The 22,683-nt window shown below is 38.6% G+C and overlaps 4 protein-coding genes across 4 annotated transcripts; 2 read left to right on the top strand and 2 right to left on the bottom strand.

Moving 5' to 3' along the window:
• The first annotated feature begins 1,412 nt into the window (after positions 1 to 1,412).
• Positions 1,413 to 6,623, top strand: LOC310959145 (ubiquitin-conjugating enzyme E2 G1-like). Its single transcript, XM_083930391.1, has 6 exons — positions 1,413 to 1,601; positions 2,720 to 2,822; positions 2,915 to 3,012; positions 3,302 to 3,480; positions 4,812 to 4,923; positions 5,508 to 6,623. Exons 1-5 carry the CDS (start codon positions 1,559 to 1,561, stop codon positions 4,896 to 4,898), a joined length of 510 nt encoding a protein of 169 aa, XP_083786517.1. The 5' UTR covers positions 1,413 to 1,558; the 3' UTR covers positions 4,899 to 4,923; positions 5,508 to 6,623.
• A 334-nt stretch (positions 6,624 to 6,957) lies between these two features.
• On the bottom strand, positions 6,958 to 10,229 carry arpc3 (actin related protein 2/3 complex, subunit 3). The gene is made up of 7 exons (XM_083929429.1): positions 10,106 to 10,229; positions 9,639 to 9,738; positions 8,708 to 8,784; positions 8,247 to 8,315; positions 7,961 to 8,087; positions 7,439 to 7,533; positions 6,958 to 7,095 (listed from the first exon to the last, which is right to left on the bottom strand). The coding sequence occupies exons 1-7, from the start codon at positions 10,109 to 10,111 to the stop codon at positions 7,033 to 7,035; spliced, it is 537 nt and encodes a 178-aa protein (XP_083785555.1). The 5' UTR covers positions 10,112 to 10,229; the 3' UTR covers positions 6,958 to 7,032.
• A 776-nt stretch (positions 10,230 to 11,005) lies between these two features.
• On the bottom strand, positions 11,006 to 14,892 carry gpn3 (GPN-loop GTPase 3). The gene is made up of 8 exons (XM_083929840.1): positions 14,753 to 14,892; positions 14,486 to 14,594; positions 13,520 to 13,687; positions 13,060 to 13,184; positions 12,852 to 12,967; positions 11,727 to 11,823; positions 11,508 to 11,636; positions 11,006 to 11,387 (listed from the first exon to the last, which is right to left on the bottom strand). Exons 1-8 carry the CDS (start codon positions 14,798 to 14,800, stop codon positions 11,322 to 11,324), a joined length of 858 nt encoding a protein of 285 aa, XP_083785966.1. The 5' UTR covers positions 14,801 to 14,892; the 3' UTR covers positions 11,006 to 11,321.
• Positions 14,893 to 16,142: 1,250 nt separating this feature from the next.
• Positions 16,143 to 21,291, top strand: rnf170 (ring finger protein 170). Its single transcript, XM_083929852.1, has 7 exons — positions 16,143 to 16,321; positions 17,584 to 17,747; positions 18,313 to 18,388; positions 18,629 to 18,743; positions 19,035 to 19,108; positions 19,435 to 19,566; positions 20,139 to 21,291. Exons 2-7 carry the CDS (start codon positions 17,608 to 17,610, stop codon positions 20,406 to 20,408), a joined length of 807 nt encoding a protein of 268 aa, XP_083785978.1. The 5' UTR covers positions 16,143 to 16,321; positions 17,584 to 17,607; the 3' UTR covers positions 20,409 to 21,291.
• The last annotated feature ends 1,392 nt before the right edge of the window (positions 21,292 to 22,683 follow it).

Raw genomic sequence — 22,683 nt, 5'->3', positions numbered from 1 at the left:
AACAAAAACAGCAGGTGTTTTCTTTAGCCAACGCACTGACAGCACTGTAAGGGAGATGATCTTTGGTCAAGCCTGAAATCCTTTTAGTGGCACTTAATTGAGTGGATACAGGGAGTGATTTTGTGTTTTTAAAGACTGAAGCAAATGAGGCTATGGATGTAACAGGGAAAGAAGTGAGATGAGGTGGATTTGAAAGCTGCCTTTGAGGGGTAAAAACAATAATATGACAGAGTGAGTGGTGGAAGGACAGTACATTTTGTGAAAAATAAAGATAATTGTTTCATGGATTACATGGAGATTCACTGAGGGATTTGCTCCGGTTTAGCCACATGAGCATTAGTGAGGTCAAGCACTGATGTTGGGCAATAACACCTGGATTTTAGTCTGTGTTCCATTTCATACAGTACCAAAAGTGTTTGATGGAGTTGAGTTCAGTGCTGTGTGCCATACTCACAATTTTCTAACAAAATAAGATTTGTCATAGTTTTGATTTATTTAGTTTAGGCTGCTGTTCAACATACATACATACATACACCAGGGTACACCCTGGACAGGTTGGCAGCCTATAACAGTGCACATAGAGACAGACAGAGACAGACAGCCATTCAAAGTCGCACAGGATGATCTAAATGCTGTTAGAGCCTTCTTCACATTACTGGTAATATAGCTGTGGTAGGGAAATACTGAATCATTTTATTGTTTATTCATTTATTAATTCTTGTTATTATTATTATTATTATTATTATTGTTATTATTATTATTATTATTATTATTATTATTATTATTATTACATTTTGGCCTTATAGACCTTTCAAAGTTGTAAACATAAACATTCTAAATGTGTCCAAGTTTGATTTCTGTTGCAGTGAATGTGAATGACAGCAGCAAACAGGAAGTAAAGGACGAAGGCTGTTGCCTAGCAATGGAATTTCATTGAAAAGGTCTTTTATACTGTATTTTTTACACAGGTCTATACCTTTTTTTATACAGTCTGTGGTCCGTACCGGGCCATACTTTGGGATAAAATAGAGAACATGTAGTACCAATAATAAACTGAAAGCGGCAGTAATGCGCAAATGGTGGAATTATCTGCTGCGTGCGGAACCACGAGGAAGAAAAGATTGCGTGAAGAAATGAGTATGCCCTGGACTTAGCCTTACAGGCAACACTTCCTGAGATGTGTGGGCGATAAACCCCAACTTTTCCGTCAAAACAGAGATGTTTTATAATAGTATAGCGCATTTTTGGTCAAAATCAACAGCCCTATATCCTAGCCATTGTCCTACGTTTGACCTTAGACAATGCCTGGGAGAAAGGCTTGTCTGAGAGGTTAAACTGAGGGCACGTCTCACCATTTTTTTGGTGTGTTTTGACTCCTGTTATTGGTCTTCTTGTCAGATAGAGACAGAAGAGAAAACGTGGACGGCGTTCTCTAGCTACGTCCTCCTCCTGCCCAATGTTGAATTTAACCGTGTTGACAGTTTGACAGTCAGTTGGTGTTTATTAATACAAATAACGGAGTCAAAAAAACCCATATACACCTAAATATAGATATAAAATGACGGAACGGTCCTCGCTGTTACTACGTAAACAATTAGCAGGTAAGCTGGCTAGCTGTTGCTACCAGAGCTTGTTATGTTGTAGATTAAGCTATCACATTGTTTTGTTTCGTTAGCTCACGTTGTTACGTTCATATGCAGCTAGTGACGAAGGAGTTGAAACGCACGTGTACAGATAGCGTAAAAAGACAGCTGTTAATGGATATGACTAAGGCTAGCTGTTGCTCAATAACCACTGACGGTATTTCAAAATCACCACATATCACCATATATCCAGCTACGCAGATGGCAAGTGGTTTTAACATTTAATCGAGTCAAACTCTGTAATTACATTTTAGATGTCCAACATACCATTCCTCTAGTCCAAATTGAATTATCCCCAGTCAGAATGATAATTACAGATATCCACAATGATATTCTTCCTATCTACAGTTGTCATTTTAGATATCCAAACATCATTCTTAATAGTACAAATGACGCCCCTTAGCCATTCATTTGTATTGGGCTTTCAGTTATAGATATTCTACATACTACTACATTTTAGATATCTAGAATGAACATTCTGGATATCTGTAATGCAATTCTTAATAGTAAAATTGACATTGTGACGAGTCAGAATGTATTTTGTCAAAATTACACTATGGATATCTGGAATGGTTTTTCATTTGGGATATCTGAAATTAAAATAGTGACTAGTAATAATTGAATTCTAGATATCTGAAATGGGAGTTTATACTAGTAAGATTTGCATTACAGATATCCAGAATGTTTTCTATTCTATATATCTTAAATGTAAATGTCGATCTAAAATTAAAAGCCCAACACACATGAATGGAAAAAGTGACATCATTTGTACTGTTAAGAATGATATTGTGTGACAATTGTAGATGAGAAGAATGTAACTGTGGATATCTGAAATGTTCTTTTTGACTAGGAACAATTCAACTATATACGTAGATCTGCAACACATTTCCAGTCCAGCTATTAAATGTTGAAAACTTCTTGCCGTACATGCATGTCACTTCATCAGTCTACCTGACATTAGGGTCACTTGTCCCACTTAATGGCGTTGTCTATACATTAGTACATAAATTAATTAAATCACTTACTCCCCATGTTGTATCTAATGTACATCAGACTAATTGCAACTTGAATTTCAGAGCTCAACAAAAACCCAGTGGAAGGCTTTTCTGCCGGTCTTGTAGATGATGACGACGTCTATCAGTGGGAAGTGGTCGTCATTGGACCTCAAGACACATTATTGTGAGAGAGATCCTACACCATCTACAACTTTTGAGATATTCACTTATAATCTCTAGTGTACTTTTTAACACCATCCTCTTTGTCATTCATAGTGAAGGAGGTTTCTTCAAAGCCACCTTAACCTTCCCCCGTGACTATCCTTTGAGGCCTCCCAAGATGAAGTTCGTCACAGAAATGTGGCATCCAAATGGTAGGGAGTAATTTAACCACATCACTGAATATCAGGGTAGCCTATGTTAATACTGTTGACAAGAAAATGGCTATAATCTAATCTAATAAATATGTTTATATTCCATTAAAAACAGTTATAACATTTTCCTTTAAATGTATGAGGTGGAATTCTGTCAAAAGGTATCTTCACTATAATTAAATGTATTTGGTTTGACTTATGACGAGTGCAGAGCTACCGTATAGTATCTGATTTTTTTGCTTTTATACAACTGTGTCATCAGTCTCTGTGTCTTCTTGTTTTCTGCCAGTTGCAAAAAATGGTGATGTCTGCATCTCCATCCTGCATGAACCAGGCGAGGACAGGTATGGCTATGAGAAGCCAGAGGAACGCTGGCTGCCAATCCATACAGTGGAGACCATCATGCTCAGTGTTATCTCCATGTTGGCAGACCCCAATGGAGATTCTCCTGCCAATGTAGATGCAGCAGTAAGTGCCCACTGTCTCACATAAGAATGCTCTCAAGCTGGGGTTAGTTTGAAGATTCTTTTTTAACCAGTGATCTATGTTCCTGACTTACATTGAAACTGAGTATTTGGACAAACATTCAAATTACCCTATGAAAAAATAGGAAATATTTGATTCCTGATCTCTGTGTAGATGTGGAGAAGCGTGCAAAGTATTGAAAGATACCAACCTGCCAACCAGTCATTTGCAGTTTACATCTTAACATAAAATATGTAGTGAAGACTTTGAAGGAATTTAATGAAAAGTATTTAGTGTGTCTTTTAGTACTTATCATCAATTCAGTATCCAACCAAACCTCGACAAACAGTCGACACTTGTGCTAAATTTAGGGCGCACTCACACTGTCCTTCTGCACCGCGCCCCGGGCTTTAGGGTACTTGTCCCCCCTCCCTCTCCCCCTGCGCCCCAGGCCCATTTGTACTCACACTGCCTGGGCCTCGCACAAATGCTTCTTGCATTCGATACGTCATCACGCCGTAACAGGTCACACGCATTGATTGAAGTCATCGCGATGCGTCGCTTTGTTTACAAATCTTTCCATAGACCTCAGAGTTTTTGTGCGTCTTGTCTGACTGTTTTTGAATATTTTCATCCGACCAAATCTGCAGTAAACACTCCACCTCCGCATCACACCAACGTGAACCTTTCGCCGCCATTGTTGTTGTTGTTAAATGTCCGCGCATGGTTCCGTCCTTCTATTTTCTATGTCTGAACAGGCGCACATAAATGACGTCAGAACCGCCGTAGGCATCGTGCTCGTGCTCGTACACGTGCAAACGCGCTCTACAAAAATCCACCTCTCTCAGGCGGGCCGTGGACAGCCCGTGACCGCAGTTATGCGTGGAGCTGGTGCACTCACACTGGTCAAACGCACTAGGCTTTAGCTGAAAAAACGGTTTTGGCCCAGTGCGGAAGGACAGTGTGAGTGTGCCCTTAAAGACATGGGACAGACATGAGGCCACATTGATCTTGACCTTGACATTTGAAGAAAATACCTCCAGGGCTTCCTGAGATATTGCATTTACAAGAATGGGACGTGCATGTGGACATATGTTGAGTGACATAGGTCTTTGTGGGGGCAAATAGCAGCCTGTCAAGGCCAAGTTGAGTCTTTGTTTGGTTAAAAGGGCTCTTTATCTAGGATGGTTGCCTGAAAACAAAAAGGCAGTTGTTTGAAATGACTTAAACACCTCTGTGTTGAGAACCTTTTGTGCACCATGTGTGTCCAAGAATCAATTAGAACTAAGCACTAAGGAGATTTTGATTCTTTTTATATGTGTAATATCCTGCAGAAAGAGTGGCGAGAGGATCCTAAAGGAGTTTTTAAGAAAAAGGTGGCACGCTGTGTGCGGAGGAGTCAAGAGATGGCCTATGACTAAGGCCTTACTCATCGCCATCATCGCAGTAAGTACCAATGAAGTACCTCATTGTAGTATAATCACATACAGTTAGTTACCATTGCTGCTCATCTAGAGTCCCTTTCACACATGCATTGCAAACCATAAATAATGGACTTTACCTGTGCTAGCAGAGCTGTATGTGAGAACGCAAACGTCTGAATCGGTTGGATTGGAGATCAAATAAACTTTACCCTGCCATCAAAGTCTGTGTAATCTCTGAGCCTGTGTGAAAAGAGCAGCTAATTGTGCAGAGAATTCCCAGCAAGCGAGTGGGTGTTTCTATCATGTCACTTGCACAAAAGCAGAGGAAAACAACGGGACAAGTTTGTTTATTCATTGATTTTGAGACGCGGTGTTAACTGTCAGGTCCGGCCTCCTGCACACTATACCTGGCACCACCCCTCGCCGAAACCAAACAGATTATTTCCAGTTGGTGAGAACACTGCATAAGTGAAAGGGCAATCTGGACATCAGATTTCATATTTAGATGACATTTTTGCTTGTAAAACCATATACGTATAGTGCTGTCTGTTTACACAACATATAAACAATGAAGATAACCAAACTGAGATGTTCATTTTGTTACAGATTGGAACTGCACAGGGGATTTGACTGGTTACACGTAAGTCGAGATGACCACGGGGCACAACTTTGTCAACATCCACTTATCACCCAAACAAGAAAAAGAAGTTTCTAAACCCACTCTCTACTAATTTGTGGACTGCAGTTTGAGGGTTGGTATTTATTAATTTTGCTGAATGGCATGTCATTCATGCTGCCAAAAGTTCCATTATACCTTTTTATTTTCCACCATAATTTGCACAAAACACCATTTATGGTCAAGCAACAGCATTTCACTTGCCGTAAGAGGCATCATACAGCCTAATGCTACTCTGTTGTGTATATACAGTCCCCTGTGAGAAATCCACCATTTAGTTAAAGTTGGTTTACTTTATATTTACTTATTTATTTAGTGAGGCTGTTTAAGATGCAGATCGTCTGTAATTGAGGTTTTTGTTTATTTTTCAACCTGCAACACTGAGCCATCCAGTCTACAGTTATTTCATCATCTCTGTAGTACTTTCAGTTGTTAAAGAGATGGAAATACAGACACTGGCTCTCATTTCCCTGCACACCAAGTGTTCTGCTGAGAAAGTAGTCCTTCTCTCCCAGAGGGGCAAACATATCACCCAGCGCTGCCTTAACTTTGACTGCCAGTGAAGGAAACTTGTCTTCAATAAGGACTGCATCTTGAGTCTTGTTTTGAATCCAGAAACAAATAAATATTGTGGGAAAACCAAAGACAATACACCAATAACTATATTTTTGATGGACATGACACATTTTTACTTCTGTAAATATAAACTGTCCATACACTTTTGAACACTGCACGTGTACAGAGAAATGCATTCACATCGCCTGTGGGAGAGGCACTGGGATAGTAGCACTTCAAATAGGCTTTTTTCACAGCAGACTTTTTGACACGTCACAGATTTCACAGGTGCACCTTTGCTTTTCCTGCTGACGAGTCAAAATGTCTGCTGAGGTAATGACCTACCATCTACAAAATGGTCTGATGATCAAATAACTTAATAGAGTGTAATAATATAGCTGTTTTATGCCTAGGTTGAACGTGATGTAAATAGGTATGCAGGGGCACCCAGTTTTTAAAGTGAATGAATTTTACATTGTGAAAGCAAGTAATAAACCTTATGTGGATGTGTGAATAAGCGTTTCTACCCCTTCATTATACGACTTGGATCTTCATCTTAAATTAATTCAGATTTAATTTGACTTCACTCAGAGCTAATGTTAATCATGACTCACTGATTTTTGTTTTTAGTATGGAGTGCAATAAACAAAGCACAGTAATTGAAAACAAAACACAGTACCACATTATTTTCCAATCTCCATGATTGCTTTATTGAATTAAGCACCAGCTCAATATGGTCAACATCCAGACAAGTGAAGACATATCTTTAAACTCAAAGAGTATAAAATCATCTAAGCAATAAAGAAGCAGACACCCCAAAACCCCCCACCCCACCCAAAAGAAAAATCCAGTCATCCATCCATCTTACGGGTGAAGAATAGAAACTGCGTCCTGAGTTGTTCACTGTCCAGGAGCTGATAGACTTTTGTTCATGAACTGCCTTTTGACAAAGCACACCCACCACTGGAAAACAAAACAACAAAAAGATTGTGTCAAGGCAAGTTTTTGGACTTACTGCACTCATAGTACCTGTCCATTGGATTGTGGTGTACCCAGATCACATAACAGGTTACAGATTGTTTTAATGCTGAAACACAAACAGGCTCAAACATGGAGCCTGTACTGAATATGTGGATGTACAATATATTGATACAGTGGACGTGTGATGTTAATGCTCCATCGACAAATCTGGAAATACACACGTACTGCTGTTGACACTTGAGGGACAGCTATAGCTCAATCTTCTATCATCAAGTAACTATGTGCATATAAAGCTGTAGTATAATATTTGGGATGCTGGACTCACCTTGCTGGGTTTGTCTGTCTGGGGGTCAAACACACGGTCACATAGCCTCAAACCAGTCTCCTGGCGGATCTGCTGAAGGTACGCTCTCATAGTCTCTGGAAATGGTTGCAGAGCCAATATTATCATCAACTACTGTTCAACAGACATAATTGTGGAAAAAGGCCCACCATAGAATAACTATTCACTACTTTAATTGTTGACCTCACACCTTTAATATATTTTTTATAATGTTTACAGGAAAAAAAGGGAGTTGTGACAAGCTCAATTGCAAAACCAGTACGAACACGATTGATCCAGTAAAATAAACATCTCAGCCACTACATACTCAAGTGATGATTACAAATCCAGGCCCACTATATAAGAACACAGTTGAGGGACACCACATTAGCATGAAACGGCACTTATAATCCCAGATCCTTAAAGTTGACGTGGTTCTGGTCAGCATTGCCATTTTGGGCCTGATATTACATCAGGCTGGGAATTAAATATAAGCAGGGTACAAAAAGCCTTGTTGGTTCTTACCGTCCTCTTGCTTGTTTGCAGGTTTAACATACATAGCATTGAGAGGGAAGCCAGGTTCTCCAGGAATGGGGAAGTTAGTGATGCCCAGAGTGTACATCTCCTTCTCTCCCTGACCCCTGGAGCTACACTGTAAAGAGCAACCACACATACCAATGCAAAAGGGTTAGATCTCCTGTTTTAGTAACACCTATTTCAATAGGCATTCACGCAGCAAATTTAATGTGTGTGAAAACAGTGTGTGCACAGCCACCAACCACTCTATATATTAACAAAATATACAATTTACCTTCTGTAGCCTCTTTAGGCATTCGGAAATGTACAGAGTGACATAGATCAGCGTCCTGTCCGCTTCATTCTGAAAAAAACACAACAAACTGGTTGGGCCTGGTCTAAGTAAAGGTTACAGTTTAAATCCAGAGCAAATATGCACTGCTGAGGGGAAATGGGAAACAGCAAGTTGGGGCATGTGGAAGAACAAAATGCACAGCTGCTTCAAGACAGACAGAGAGAGAGAAAAAAAACGATACAGGAACAAGCCAACTAGTGAGGTACATACTTTCCCCTGAGCCAAATATGTTAACTGTCCAAAAAAATCCAACACGTATTTGTGGTTATTTTGTTAGATTTTGCTCTACAGGCAACAAAGTTATTAAGTTCAAACTATTTTTTACTTTCTTTACACACTTTGCCCCTTTTAAACAAGACATACATGCAAGCTGCCAGTACAGGTGACAGTACATATCTTACCTTGATTTCATAGTTCTTAAAGAAAACATTGGCCTTGAAATAGTAGATAGCCTCATCAATGATGTCCGACTCTATGCCTGAAATGGGAAAAATATCATTGAATAAAAGGTCTCCCAATTCAATACATAATGATGAACTTGAGAACCACATATCTTTTTTAGGTATGTGGTAAAGCCCCATTTTTTGGTGAAATACATACTGCTGGGGAACAACTCAAAGTGACCAAAAAGAAACCAATCATGATTTGTGCTTTTAATAACCTGAGAAGTGGCATATTTTAGCACTCACCACTGAGGATAATATAGCATTTATATCAGTATAACATATGACACGGTTAGATTGCTATTATGAAAATCTATCAGATCAGGACCCCACCAAATAAAATCTAATATTCTGTGTATTTTTATTTATTTTAATGATCTAGAATCAGAGTAAACGTTGTACAATGACATTTACACAAATCAAATCAATAAATGGAATCAAAGTAGAAACAGAAACACAAGGACTAAGTCAGGAGGCAGCAGTTGGCAAATAGTGCGTATGTACAAAGATGCCTTTAAAATGTATAATTACGATATGGTGCATTTTTTCATAAGATGGGGATAAGAGCTAGGTGAGTGACAGAGGCCACAGCTCTGGGATAAATCTATAGATTTTTTTAACCCAAAATTTCTACCACACTCCATCGAGCTTTACAGACACTGAGGCTTGAAACGGATCGTCAAAGTACAATGAAGAAGTTGAACTCGTCGGACCATATATGGAAGCGAAGCTAATACATGAATCAGGAAATGGGTAACGTGTCATAACAAGGTAACAAAACCGGCGAGTGAAAACTACCCTATGGCCTGTTTAGTGAAAACTAAACATGGCATATGTGTTTCTGTGCTCAAGACTGGCTTCACTTTGTGTTGGTTAAAAACAGCCTTACCGTCTCCTCTGGCTGGCCCCTTGAACTGGGTTTTGAGGGGAAGCAAAGCCATGTTCCCCACCATCCTGGTATCGGGGACCATCAGGCTTGAATGATACGCCTTCAGAAGAGAGAAAAAGTTGTTGTCAGGTATGTTTACCGGGTAAGATACAGTTCAGATAGCATCAGTGACACCTTAGCTTCGGTCTCCTCCGCTAACGACTATGCTATCACGATACCGAACCATTTTATTTCTTATAGGTATTAAAAGTGCAAAGAATTTGTCGAAAAGTAAACAGTGCATTTATGTCTGTCATGTAAAACATCACTGGCATTGAGAGCAAACGCTAACCTAGCTAGCCAACTATGCTAGTGAGCAGCTAGGCGAGGCCTTTCTGTCATTCAGTGGCGTTTTTATTCATTTTTATTTGCTCTAAACCGTGCAATAGAAGCGTCTGCTGATAAATAATCGTGTAGAATTTACTCACCGGCATGTTGAGTGATAAATAGCAGTCCAACTGCTCAGCGAGAGAAAAATACCAGCTCCGCAGAACCCAGCTTCCGCCTGTCCCACCCTTCAGCTTTACAGGAAGTGGCCACGTGTCATGTAGCGTACCGTCCACGTGGAGGCGCTAGCGCTCCAGTGTACAATCTTTTGCACACTGATCTTATTTGTATGAATATTTTTACTGATGGTCTGCTCGTTCTTAATCTGAAATAAAGATGTCTAAATTGACAAAAATACTAAAGTAGTCTACTTGTACTTTGGTACAATTTTAAGGAACTTGTACTCACTATCCTATAAGTAGCCTACTTCCATTTATGCTGCAATATTTCTACCCCACAAACTTTACATTTGATAATGAGATATGCAGGCTTAATACTTTTTACCTCACGACCTTTTCTTTCTTGACAGTTACTTTCAGGGTATGTTTGTACACAGTATTTAATTATCATATTAATGTATACCGGGCAGCACGGTGTTGTGGGTAGCAGTCGCCTCACAGCAAGAGGGTTGCTGATTCAAAACCGAGCTGGGGCCCTTTCTGTGTGGAGTTTGCATGTTCTCCCCGTGTCTGCGTGGGTTCTCTCCGGTTTCTCCAGCTTCCTCCTTCAGTCCAAAGACATGCACGTGTTAGGTTAATTGAAGACTCTAAATAGCCAGTGGGTGTGAGTGTGAATGTTGTCTGTCTCTATGGCGTCCTGTCCAGGGTGTACCCCGCCTCATGCGGATGTCAGCTGGGATCAGCTCCATCAACCCTGCGACCCTGATAGGGACAAGTGGTTGAAGATGGATGGATAGATAGATAAATGTATACCACTAGCAACAACATTAAATTGCACTAGTAGACTAATGACTATACTACACAGTTTTCTTCTTTGTGTCATATTTTATTGAAAAATATAGCATTTATAAATGTATTTAATAGCATCTCTTTTAAAATTAAACACTGTCCTGAAATAATGAAGGAGTTAAATCACACAGTTCTCAAGTCATCAAAACCGTACAAGAACAAAATCGTCTGAACATACATGACAAGATATTCATGATCTTCAGTGAGTCTGTTCCCCACACATGTCCCTTTCTCCTTGTCCTTGCCACATGCCGTCCTCCATCTGGACCTGATATAGTGTATCCTGGTTTCTTTATCAGTCTCAAATGCTTTTTAGTTTTAGTCTCTCTTAGTGTAGTCACACTTCTCCTCAGCTGTCCACTTTGTCTTGAAATGCCTCATCATAATTTATGTTAGCAGGCTCTTCATCAACCTCCTGTAGAAAAAGGAATGGATGGGAATGATTCATAATATTACAATAATGGCTGAATGCACTGAAATGATTTAAGACCATATTCTTCACTGATATTGTATTGTGTTTTGTGTTTTTCTTCACCTTTGGCTCCTTGAACTCTAGGTCTTCTCCATACTGTATCGAGAAGTCAATGTTTTGCAGGACTATGTTGATACCTTCCTCATCTGTGCGGTCAAAAGGCAGGAATCTAACCATACTGTAGTCATCAATCTGGACAGAAAACAAAAGATTGTCTTATTAAAGAAAGCTTAATTCAGAACCAAAATTAAATGCAGTATCAATTTTGAGGGCTTCACTTACCAGGCCACATATGGCTTTAGTTAGATTCTTGAACTTTGTGCTTCTGATGTTATCCGAGTTATCTTCCATCATTGAGTACATGTCTGGGTCCAGGTACCTGGTGAAAAAGAAAGCAAAACATAATGAATGCTGATCGGAGATGAAAAAACGGTTTCATTTGCAAGCAATCCAGAATTAAGAAAAAAACAGACTCTCTTTTATTTAGGTTTGCTTATGAAAAAAACCTGACTGAGGTTAAGACTATTAAGGTGGGGATCCACCAGCTCAGTTGACATATATGAAGTTGACAGATTCCTAAGGAAAACAGGAAATTCGGCCGCCGGTTGCATGGTGGATACAACCAGGCAAGTTGACTGACCATTCACCATATCTGAGGCTCCCAAAACCCAGATCAAACGGTCAAACTAGGCAGTGCTGATCATATACGACCCAAGATTCTGTTACTGTATTGCCTACTGTATTTCTTGCTTATGTTTTCAGAAACGTATATACAGTAAGTGCACCGTTTACCTGTAAAATGCGAACATTTGTGACCTGATCACCATTTTTGAAAATAGTCAAGCTAAAACAAAGCACCACCCACCCGGACTGTCTTGGGTTCTGACTCGTCTTTCTGTTAGTTTGACAGAGTTGGTGGATCTACTCACCATTAGGTAAAAGTAACATTTTACTCACTTTAACCCTTCCTTTATTTGGGTCTTAGTACCAATATTAAAGGGGACTCATTATGCTCATTTTAAGGTGCAGTTTTCAGGTCTTCTGCTTTTTGCACTCTTGGCCTCTCTGCACAATGATTGCAGCCAGGGATTGAATGTAAAGGGACTTTGTACCTATTCTGTAAAATGTTTAGACATGCTTTTCATTCACTTGAATAGGGAAGTGTGTCCAAACTTTTGACTGGCAGTCCTAAAGCTTGTTTTAAGGTGCAACTTCCTATTTAGGCAAAATGTGTACATTTCTCTGAGGATTGAGTGCTTTGATACTTTCACACTATTTATACAGTACCTCGACCTGCTTTATAATCATAAAATACTTTTTACTATACCTTTTAAGGTGAATCATTGCTGCAAGTTCCATGTGAACTAAAGACACATAACAATATTGTGCTGTACTCATGAAACTTACTTCTCAATCTCCTTCTTGGCTTTGGGACTAAGTAGGTCCATTTTTGTCATGATGTTTACTTGAGGGATCTCTAATGACACCATGGCACTCAGGGCAGCCATGACTCCTGAGATGAACTGCAGTTGGAGAGAGGGAAGGTGTGAGACCTCCATGTTTTCTTTCATAATATATAACATTAAGTGAACTTCACTGGAGAAATCATTTTTACCTTAAAAGACTCCACCATGAATTGGGAGTCGACCAGAAAAACACCACACACCCGAAACTCCCACTGCTGAAGCTGCTCCACGAGCTGCCTCATTACGGGGAGGTGTGTATAAAGTTCAATTTGACCTTTAAAAAGAAGGCATTTGTCAGAAGTGTGCTAGAGCTGTAAAAACATAGCTCCAAAACTGGGACTATGCTGTATCTGTAGTGCTGATGTAATAACAATTGACACAGTAATACAAAATCACAACGCTGTAATATGAAAACCCTGAAAAATTGGATTTTAGTGTCTCCTGTATATATGTTTTCTTTCTTAAATGAAGACTTTGTTTATTCATCATTCCTATAGTTATTACAATATGTGTTAACAGAACACATACTGAGCTATACACATCACAAACAAGTAGGTAAATCCACCACGCACTGGCTTTCGCATGCCATGCCTCTCCCAAGACGTTTACCTGGGCAGTCGAACAGTATGTAATCATCCTCTACGTGACCCAGGCATTCCTCCAGCCAGTCAAAGTTGTTGGCGAAGTACTCCATGCAGAAGACCAGGCCTCCATTAGGGCCAAATCTGAGAGAAGTGTCCTCCATCACGTCATCCACCTGGATGAGCTCACGAATATCTGTGCACACGGGAACAATAAGGTTGCCATGTTGAACAAAATAACACTCACTGTAAGTTTGCTAAATGAAACAGAGAATAAAAAACATTAGCATGCAAACACTTATTTGTCACAGTGTTTATCTAAAAAACATTGTGCAGTGCAGAAGGAATTATTTTCTTTATTAACACACTACAGTAAATGAAATAAGGATGTTGCAAGGCTTGTTGAATCAGTGAAAACACACTTTTATAGACTTCCTTTTATGTGATGTCGTCTTTTTATTTATTTTATCTATTTATTTGTCATCTTTTTATCATTTTTTATTGACTCTTTATTGTCCTTTTACATTATCATCTGTTAATTTCATTATTTGTTGTTCTTACTGTTTGTTAAAACTGTCCTATCATTGATCTTGCCTTGCTGTTGTGTTATATGTATACATTTATGGATTTCTATGCGCTTTTACATTTGCTCTCGCTGTCAGAGCACTGTGTAAACACTAATAATATCATTATTATTATTATCAATAATAATATTATGCATGGTGCAGGGCTTTGTAACGTGTTGTTACACTAATCTGTAGATAGATTAAACGACTTACCCATGGCCTTATTAAAGTATTTCTGATTCGGATTAGTCTGTTATTGTACTCAGTATACACATGTAATAACATAACTATTGGATCTCTTCTTACATGTGTCTTTATTTTGTAACCCCTCTGCTCTGAATAGATATATTATATTCTGAATAGAATACGGCTAAGATTTACTTTGAATCAGTGTTGTCTATTGTGAACTAAAAAGATGCTGTCTTCACCTGCCATGACAGGGTAGTCAAAGTGCTCAGCTGCTGGGTCCAGATTGACCACCTGCGCTGAGCGGTTAAGGGACCCTAAATGCTGGACCATGGTGGAGCAGTAGGTACTCTGTAATAGAAAAAAACACAATGAACAAATAAAAGACACATATAAGTTGAACTTGGTCTATGTGGGTGAGAAGACAACCTCATGCCTTAGCATAGCGCGTTAGCCGAATATCACAACAAGGCATTTTAGCACTTGCAGCTGAATGAGTGCTATCTTACCTTACCGCTACCCGCCGGGCCCATCACGAGCTGTGCAAAACGAGGCATACTGCCTCAATGAAAATGTGTTGTGCTAAAGTTAAATCCCTTAATTCGCTCCCTGTAGTTTATGAACTGATGCCGTCCGTACTAACTCTTCTTCCTCCTCTGTTTTCGGGGCTATCCACACCCGTTGTAAAGGCCCACTACTGCCACCTAGTGTCCAGAGTGTGAAATGAACGTGCCAACCTCCAAGAGTAGGGACCTCCAAAAACATGACTTCAGTCTCAAGAAATAAACAAATGAATGCATACATATATATATATATAAATATAGGAATAAATATGTCAATGCAGAAATAAATGAATTAATGCTGAAATAAACAAATACATTATTGCATGATAAAATGGTACCTCATTAACATATGGAAATAGGAATACATAAATAAAAAAATGTAGGTGAACAAAAATGTAGAGATACATTTAAAGCATTTATTATGTATGTTTTTATTTCTGTATTTGTTTATTTATTCACTTGTGCATTTATTTAGTCATTCCTGTGTTTATTTATACATTTATTTATCGATACTTAAGTCATGTTAAGTCATCCATATTAAAGGGTGGTATATGGAGCTACGCCTGTGCTGAAAATTTAGAATCCCAGAAGTAGAAGAAGAAAAAGGAGAATAGGAATAATCTTGAGAATGAGATTTGGGCATACTGGATTAAATAGCACACTATATGTGAGCACTGTAATAAATTAAAAAAAAAATCAGTATGGAGAATAGAATTATTTGTTGTAAAAAAAAGTCACAATTTTACAAGATGAAGAACACATTAAATTCAATAATAAATAACTAAATTAACTCAGGCCTTATGGGGGGTATAGGGCAATATGTATCTTCTTGGAAAAGAACAGAATAGATGAGATAAGATAATCCTTTAATAGTTCCACAGCGGGGACATTTACAGTGTTACAGCAGCAAAAGAGGATAGTGCAAATAAAAAAAGCATTAGAGTAAAAATAAACAATGAACAGTTGTAAAGCATGTAAAAAAAGGTAAAGTGACAGTAAAATCGAAAGGGGTAGATAAACAGACTAAACATAAACAGTATGTGTGTACGGAATTATTAGGAGGATATAAAGTATCTTTCTTTTTCAGTTTTTCTGTATTATTATTATTATTATTGTTATTATTTAATATTATTATTATTATTATTATTATTATTATGTTTTTCTTTGTCTTTTATTTTCATCCAGTAGATTAGTACAGGCCATTCTGATCCACTCCATTTCAGAAGGTGGCGGTAATGCGCACAAAAGTTGTTTGCCAACCACCACAAAACAAGAAGACAAAGAAAAAGACGAAGAAGTAGAACTGAAGAAGAAGAAGAAGAAGAAGAGAAGCAGCAACGGAAGCAACAAACGAAACACGTTAAACTGATGCAAACGCAGCTCATGATAGTATGTCAACGGTTCTGCAAATCTGTCAATGAGGGAAAGAAAATGTCTCTAAGCTCAAGACAGTGAATGCATTTACGTCAGCAAGCCAAGCTTTTAGGGAAAGCTGGACTAACTGTGGCTTCTCTGGTAAGTTAATCTTTATCTGCTATAAGCGCAGACACAAGACGTGTTTAGTTAACCAGGCAGAGGATAACGTTAGACATGCTTATGATACAGCGTTAGCTACGAGCGATAATGGGTTGAGGTTGACCTCAGAATTAGAAGACCAGACGTTTGTCTCATCGGTGTGTGATAACCTCAAACTAGCTGTCTAACGGCAGCTGTGTCTCCAAAAGCGAAACTAAACTGTCAACGTCAGCATTATTATTGTAATGTATTATTAGCGAGGCTACTGTACGTTATCGCTAATCTGAGCTAGCAGTGTAACTTGGTTGTTAGAAGACGACAGACGGTGCTAAATTATGTCAGGAAACCAAACAGTAACGTTAGCCCCCTAGATGATTTTGTAACCTTGTTATCAGTTTGGATGACAAGTGTTAGTGGAAATCTTTTAAAGGTTAATAGTCCAGCCAGATGCGATTCTAGAGTCTGTGGGGGCCCAAGGCAAAAATTCACAGGGGGCCCCCTTTAACCAGATGTAAACATTAAAATTATAAATGTGTCCATGTTTGATTCCTGTTACTGTGAATGTGAATGACATCAGACAGTACCATGGGCTACACCACGGCTAACACAAGTACCATGCAAAGATTATTGCAGCACCACCACAGCTCTCTGCTAAAATCAACCTCCCTGTAAAGAAAATACTGACATTTTAAAATAGTGTTAAAATCTTGTCACGTCTTTAATATTGTAGCTACTGTCATGACAGTGACGGTGCTGATGTTTTCTATGTCTTCAAAAGTGCACAATAAAATTGTGACACTAAATCTGAAACAGCACATTGTAATTTCTGCATCTATTATTGAATTATTTTTCTCCAGTGCTCTTAGTGAAAAAAGTTAGAGGTGCAGGGCTCCAGACTAAGTCCAGCAAAGCCAGCCAGTTTGATTTGTGTGCTAACGATAACAGCTTTAACACTCACAAATGTTGCAGCTGTTGAAACAGTCTAATAACTTCAAGTTGTAATATTTTCAATGCTTCCTTTATGTAATTATAGCCAAGTTATTATATTATATATTTTTATATTATTTGCTACTCTTTATAGATAGATAGATAGATAGATAGATAGATCAATAGATAGATAGATAGATAGATAGATAGATAGATAGGTATCAGAAACAGAACTCTGTTGAGTGAAGTTATAACCTCTATAAACAAATTCTGCAAAGCTGATGGTTTCTGACAATGACAAAATGCCAACCTCTTTTTTTGCCTCTGCTTTCTAGTGTTGTAGGCTATGAGTTTGGGTGATGGAGGACAATCAATGTGGGGACTTGGACTACTTGGTCCAAGATGAGGACACCCTCATTGAAGGTGTAAGCAACCAGGTTTTGTTTGTGGTGGTGCTCAGTATCACCTTTCTCGCAGGCCTTCTCACTCTGCTCTGCAGGTAAATTCAAATCCATGTTCAGGATTATATTTATGGATTATACATAAATAAAGTGTTCTAACTTTTGTAAGAACTATTTTTGAAATTGAGTATATATATATATATTTTTCTGGTTACCTAATTTGGTTCAATTTTCCCAGTAAATATATTGAAATTAAACACCTAAGGATTACTGCCGGCTTTTCCTGTTTCCACTGCTTGGCACTTACACTAATTTAACTATTTATTTATATCGTTCTCATTCAAATTAAAGCGGCCTGTGCTGCAAGCTTAGATTTGCATATCTTCTGTGGTTTACCACTTCTTCTCTCTGTGGCCATCTCTGTGATAGAAAGAGTATTTCAGATTAAGTAATACAATGAAACTGTGTTTTGCTTTTTTTATGTAGCTTGTTGATTTTACTGTTACAAAGACTTTGCTTGGTATTCTGCATTAGCTTTTGAAATATTTTGCTAAAAGAAAAGAAAATTGTCTTGTCAGTTTTAACTTCACGTGCTGTTACACTCATTAGCTCCAGCTGATTATGATTAAGATGCCATATGTCTTCCTTTTGACCGTCTTGCAGAGAAGAGCAGCTGAACATTCACCCTGAGAATCAGGAGCATGTTCGAGCCGTCCGACAACAGCTCCAAACAGAACAGGTACGCAGGCAAATCCAATTCTAGCCTTTCCGCCCAATTATGGTTGAAACAGATGAGATACAAACAACGAAAATACATACCATACGTTTTTGGCTATTGTAGGATTTATTTTTCATACATGTATAATGTTTATTTTTCGATGAGGAGATATATTTTTAAATGGTCGGTTCGATGATTACTCGCATATAAAAACTTACATATGTGTTTGGGACTTTTCTGTATTTGATATCTTTCTGTCAGGATGAGAATCCTCAGGCAGAGGCCAGGCAGCAGTATTACACAGACATGTCTTGTCCGGTGTGTTTACAGCAGGCTGTCTTGCCTGTAGAAACCAATTGTGGACACCTTTTCTGTGGTAAGACTTTTGTACAGACTCTGGCAGTGTGCACTAAGCAAAACTGAACTTTTACATTATTAAACAGAGAGAAAAATTGCACCAATATGATAAATGTCACTACTGTGTTTTCTTGGCTGTCTTCTGTTAGCATATGCTGACATTTAGATAATACACAGAAGTCAGATTGAATATAAATTCAGTTGTACAAAGACAAACAATCAAAGAAGTATTGAGGAAATGTTTATTAGTTATTTTCTTTGAACTGATTTATGTGTTCATGTTATAAAGTGCTGTCTTTTCCCCCCATAGGCTCCTGCATTATAGCCTATTGGAGGTATGGCACATGGCTAGGAGCTATTAACTGCCCCATCTGCAGACAAATGGTGAGACTTGAAATATATGTTAAATGTAGAATGGTTAATCTGAGCTTTTATAATACCATTTTTTAGATACCAGACCTACAGGTAGCTCTTAGAATTGCTTGTTTTCAAATTTCCCCATAAAGATAAATGCTCAAGTCTCATCGGTTAAGATAGAAGTACTAATGTTTGGCTGTAGGTCTGAAATACCTTTGAATTTTTGGTTTGCTGTTATTTATTTTCAAAGACATGGGTGCACAGTGTTACTCAAATATTTGTATTCATATAGGTGTGCGTCACACATTTATTGACATCCGTATGTGTTACGTTTGATCCCCCTCCTTGTCCAGGTAACATTGCTCTTCCCACTATTTCATGAGCATGCAGATCCTCAGAGGGTCCAGGATGGCGAGGCAGAGCCTCAGCTGATACTAACAGACATTAACGATTACAACCGCAGGTTCTCAGGCCAGCCAAGATCTGTGAGTATACATCAGCCAGAAAGATATTTAGGCTGCAGTTATTACAGGTTAGCTTGGCTTGCTTTGTGTAATATTCATTTCTAAATTTTGTGTACATCTACGCAATTATACAATTAAAAACAAGTTGAAGATTCTACTAGAAACATTTCCATGACTGTGTTGTTAAAAGTCCCATATTGTAAATAAATGCACACAGCCTGCAATCGGAAACTGTGAGGGGGGCTTAAAGAGACAGGCAGGGATGGCGTGTGTGAATACTAGTATACTCAGACACAGTATAAAATAATGTGTTTTTTGAACATTAAATCGTGCGAAGATGTTCTAGCAGAAAAATTATGATCTGGAAAATTAGCATAATGTGGGACCTTTAAATTATGTTATAAGCAATATTGGTTACTATACTTTTGAGTATTATAACAAAGATAATTGCCACATTAATTTCCCTCCAGACTTTGAAATATGTGGCTCTGCATGTAAAAGAAATAAGTATGCAAATGAGATACTGACTCGTGCAGTGCATTCTGATCAGGGAAGTAACTTCTCATTATATTTTCTCTCTGCTTTCTTCTCAGCTTATGGACAGACTGCGAGATGTGCCCACCCTGCTTCGTCACGCGTTTAGGGAGATGTTTTCCGTGGGTGGCCTCTTCTGGATGTTCAGGATTCGAATTCTCCTCTGCCTAGTGGGAGCATTCACCTACCTGGCCTCACCGCTTGACATCCTCCCCGAGGCACTTTTCGGTCTGCTGGGATTTATGGACGATTTCTTTGTGATCTTACTTCTCTTTGTGTACATCTCTATCATGTACAGAGAGGTGGTTACACAGAGACTCAATGGCTAGGTGTTCACTTTTCAAAGAAGCCATGGCTCAGGAAGAGTGAATCCAGCATCTAAGGTGGACATGTGAAGACCGAATTAAAGGACAGTCGATCAATCATACTGCTTTCCTTTAGAGAGGTCAGTGACAAAGCGAACAACAATGCAGTATAAGGATGGCTATGTAGGGATTTGATTTGAATATCTGTCCTGTCAGACTCTGCAGTAAGTCATGGAAATCGTTTTGGTCCATACAATACTTCTATTACATACTGGAGGAACATCCCTTATTGGTGTGATGCGTTACTACCAGCCAATTCTGTGACAGCATTGTCAAAATAATTGGATACCATTAAGGAAACAATTGTGTAACATCTGGTCGTGAATTTATTGTATTAATGGCAGTGTCTTGATTATATGCATTTAAAGTTTGCTGTCTGCATACAGATTGTCAGCTGTCAGACACATTTGCGTTAATAGAACCATCTTACTGTGGCTATTTCAGCCTGTTCAGTCAATTAAACTGATGATGCACTTATTTAAGTAACCTGTGTCCACGCATATTCATAACTGAATCATTTTACCTCCAACAGTTTACATTTATCGATCATATAACCTTCCTGCATGCACCGATGTGACCTGACGATGCACAGGACAACCTCACCGTTGCATAATGACTTTAAAATTGTCAGATTGTAATTGAAGAAAAAGAATATAATCCCTTGATCATAAGAAGAAGGCAAATTAAAGGGATCACTAAAGGGTAATTGTAGGTCATTTGGAATGTAAACTTGCTCATGTTATAAATGTATGAATGTTAACTTGCCACTTAAAGAGAATTGTGAGATGGATGGTTGTCTTCTGAGCAGAAATTAAAAGGCATACGGCTCAGAGCCGCTGAGCGAATTCCTCTGCACACCACCAAGCTTTTCAGATTCTTCAGTTAATTTTTTGGAAATAAGTGTCCTATTAACAGGTTTTATACTGTATGATACAGTTCCTTTATTGTAATTAATTTGCAATGGGTATATGCTTATTCGGCAAATGCTTGATGTAGTGATCAATCTGTTTAGGACTTATGCTGGTCCACAGTAAAGTCGCAGCTGTCTCAAACGTTTACACTTGTCACCCCTCAAACTAAAATTATGTTGTTTTGTTTATCAGAGGAGAGATCAAAATGATTTATCATGTTGGGGCAAAAGAAAAAGCAAAAAATAGATAATAGTAGATAATAGTTTACATTTGGTGACATTTAAATATTTTCCTTTTCCTGTTCAGCTTTCCTTAGTTGATACCCTAAAGATATGAGTCCATGAGGGGTCCTGACCCTCAGTCTGAAAATTGCTGCTTCAGAGTGCAAACTGAAACCGTATCCATGCCATTTGCTTTCTTGGAGCTCTATTTGCTAAGCCAGCACTGGCCTTCATGTTCATGAATAGCAGTAGTAGAAGAAGATGGGGGTTGAGGCTCATGTGACAGATCAACAGTCAACTGTAAAACTAATGTTTGTTTGACAGCTTCAGATCACCAAAAGGAGACCATCAGTTCCCTCTTGGAGAGGCCTTATACTAAGGTGTGGCACATGCCGAGCTGTGTCATACTTTGTTTCACTGTCCTTACTGATTAGTGTCTCCTCCAGTTTGTCTCCGGGGAATTTAAGCAACCTCCACCCTTTTGTGTTTGATCGCCAAACTGAAGCCAGTGAAAGCAGCATGTGTCGCAAATGCTTCTGCGGTTCCCCAGCTGAGAACTGGTTAGGTGAGTCTTCTTCTGGTGGGGAAAAGCTGCATGAAGAGTAAGTGCGCTGGTGCAATCTGCATTACAATTTACAAGGAAACAATTTGAAAACACACCAGTGATTTATGATATACTCATAGTAAACATCAAAATTAATTTCAACAAAGTTGTAATGTTATACCAGGATTAGACACCTTTCTTCTCATGTAGGCCAACACCTACACAAAACAATTTCTATGTCACATACACTGTCTTTCTCAAGATCAAGGGTTTTCCACTGAAAATGCTCAAGTGTGAATGAGGCTATGAAACAATAATAGTCTTATTTGATGGATTTCATTACAAAATGTAAGGATACTTGCCATGACATTCCCCATTTATTGAGTTTGGTGCTCATGCATTGTTCCAGACAAATCTGTCCAATTTTTCTTCAGAAGTGAGTCAGCTGTGCACTTTCACAAACTTGACCCTACTCTTCATTGAAGGGCACTTCCATTTTGACTGCAAGTGCATTTTTTCTTGTTATAATTGTCTATTGTTTGGGAGACATGCAAGGTAAAATG

Source organism: Echiichthys vipera (assembly GCF_963691815.1).
Source record: "Echiichthys vipera genome assembly, chromosome: 16".
Classification (NCBI taxonomy): domain Eukaryota; kingdom Metazoa; phylum Chordata; class Actinopteri; order Perciformes; family Trachinidae; genus Echiichthys; species Echiichthys vipera.
The sequence above is the reverse complement of the archived record's forward strand: the minus strand, read 5'-3'. Positions and strand labels throughout refer to the sequence as shown.

Excerpts from the sequence above, each read along its gene's own strand:
- rnf170 (XM_083929852.1), top strand. The coding sequence starts at position 17,608 with ATGGAGGACAATCAATGTGGGGACTTGGACTACTTGGTCCAAGATGAG. Across the intron at positions 18,744-19,034 it reads TTGTGGACACCTTTTCTGTG|GCTCCTGCATTATAGCCTAT; the intron begins GTAAGACTTTTG and ends TTCCCCCCATAG. Across the intron at positions 19,109-19,434 it reads GCCCCATCTGCAGACAAATG|GTAACATTGCTCTTCCCACT; the intron begins GTGAGACTTGAA and ends CTCCTTGTCCAG.
- arpc3 (XM_083929429.1), bottom strand. Across the intron at positions 8,785-9,638 it reads GGGGCCAGCCAGAGGAGACG|GCATAGAGTCGGACATCATT; the intron begins GTAAGGCTGTTT and ends TTCCCATTTCAG. Across the intron at positions 7,534-7,960 it reads TGCAAACAAGCAAGAGGACG|AGACTATGAGAGCGTACCTT; the intron begins GTAAGAACCAAC and ends AACCATTTCCAG.
- LOC310959145 (XM_083930391.1), top strand. The coding sequence starts at position 1,559 with ATGACGGAACGGTCCTCGCTGTTACTACGTAAACAATTAGCAG. Across the intron at positions 2,823-2,914 it reads GGACCTCAAGACACATTATT|TGAAGGAGGTTTCTTCAAAG; the intron begins GTGAGAGAGATC and ends TGTCATTCATAG. Across the intron at positions 3,481-4,811 it reads CTGCCAATGTAGATGCAGCA|AAAGAGTGGCGAGAGGATCC; the intron begins GTAAGTGCCCAC and ends AATATCCTGCAG.
- gpn3 (XM_083929840.1), bottom strand. The coding sequence starts at position 14,800 with ATGCCTCGTTTTGCACAGCTCGTGATGGGCCCGGCGGGTAGCGGTAAG. Across the intron at positions 13,688-14,485 it reads TGACTACCCTGTCATGGCAG|ATATTCGTGAGCTCATCCAG; the intron begins GTGAAGACAGCA and ends CCGTGTGCACAG. Across the intron at positions 11,824-12,851 it reads GCCAAGAAGGAGATTGAGAA|GTACCTGGACCCAGACATGT; the intron begins GTAAGTTTCATG and ends CTTTTTCACCAG.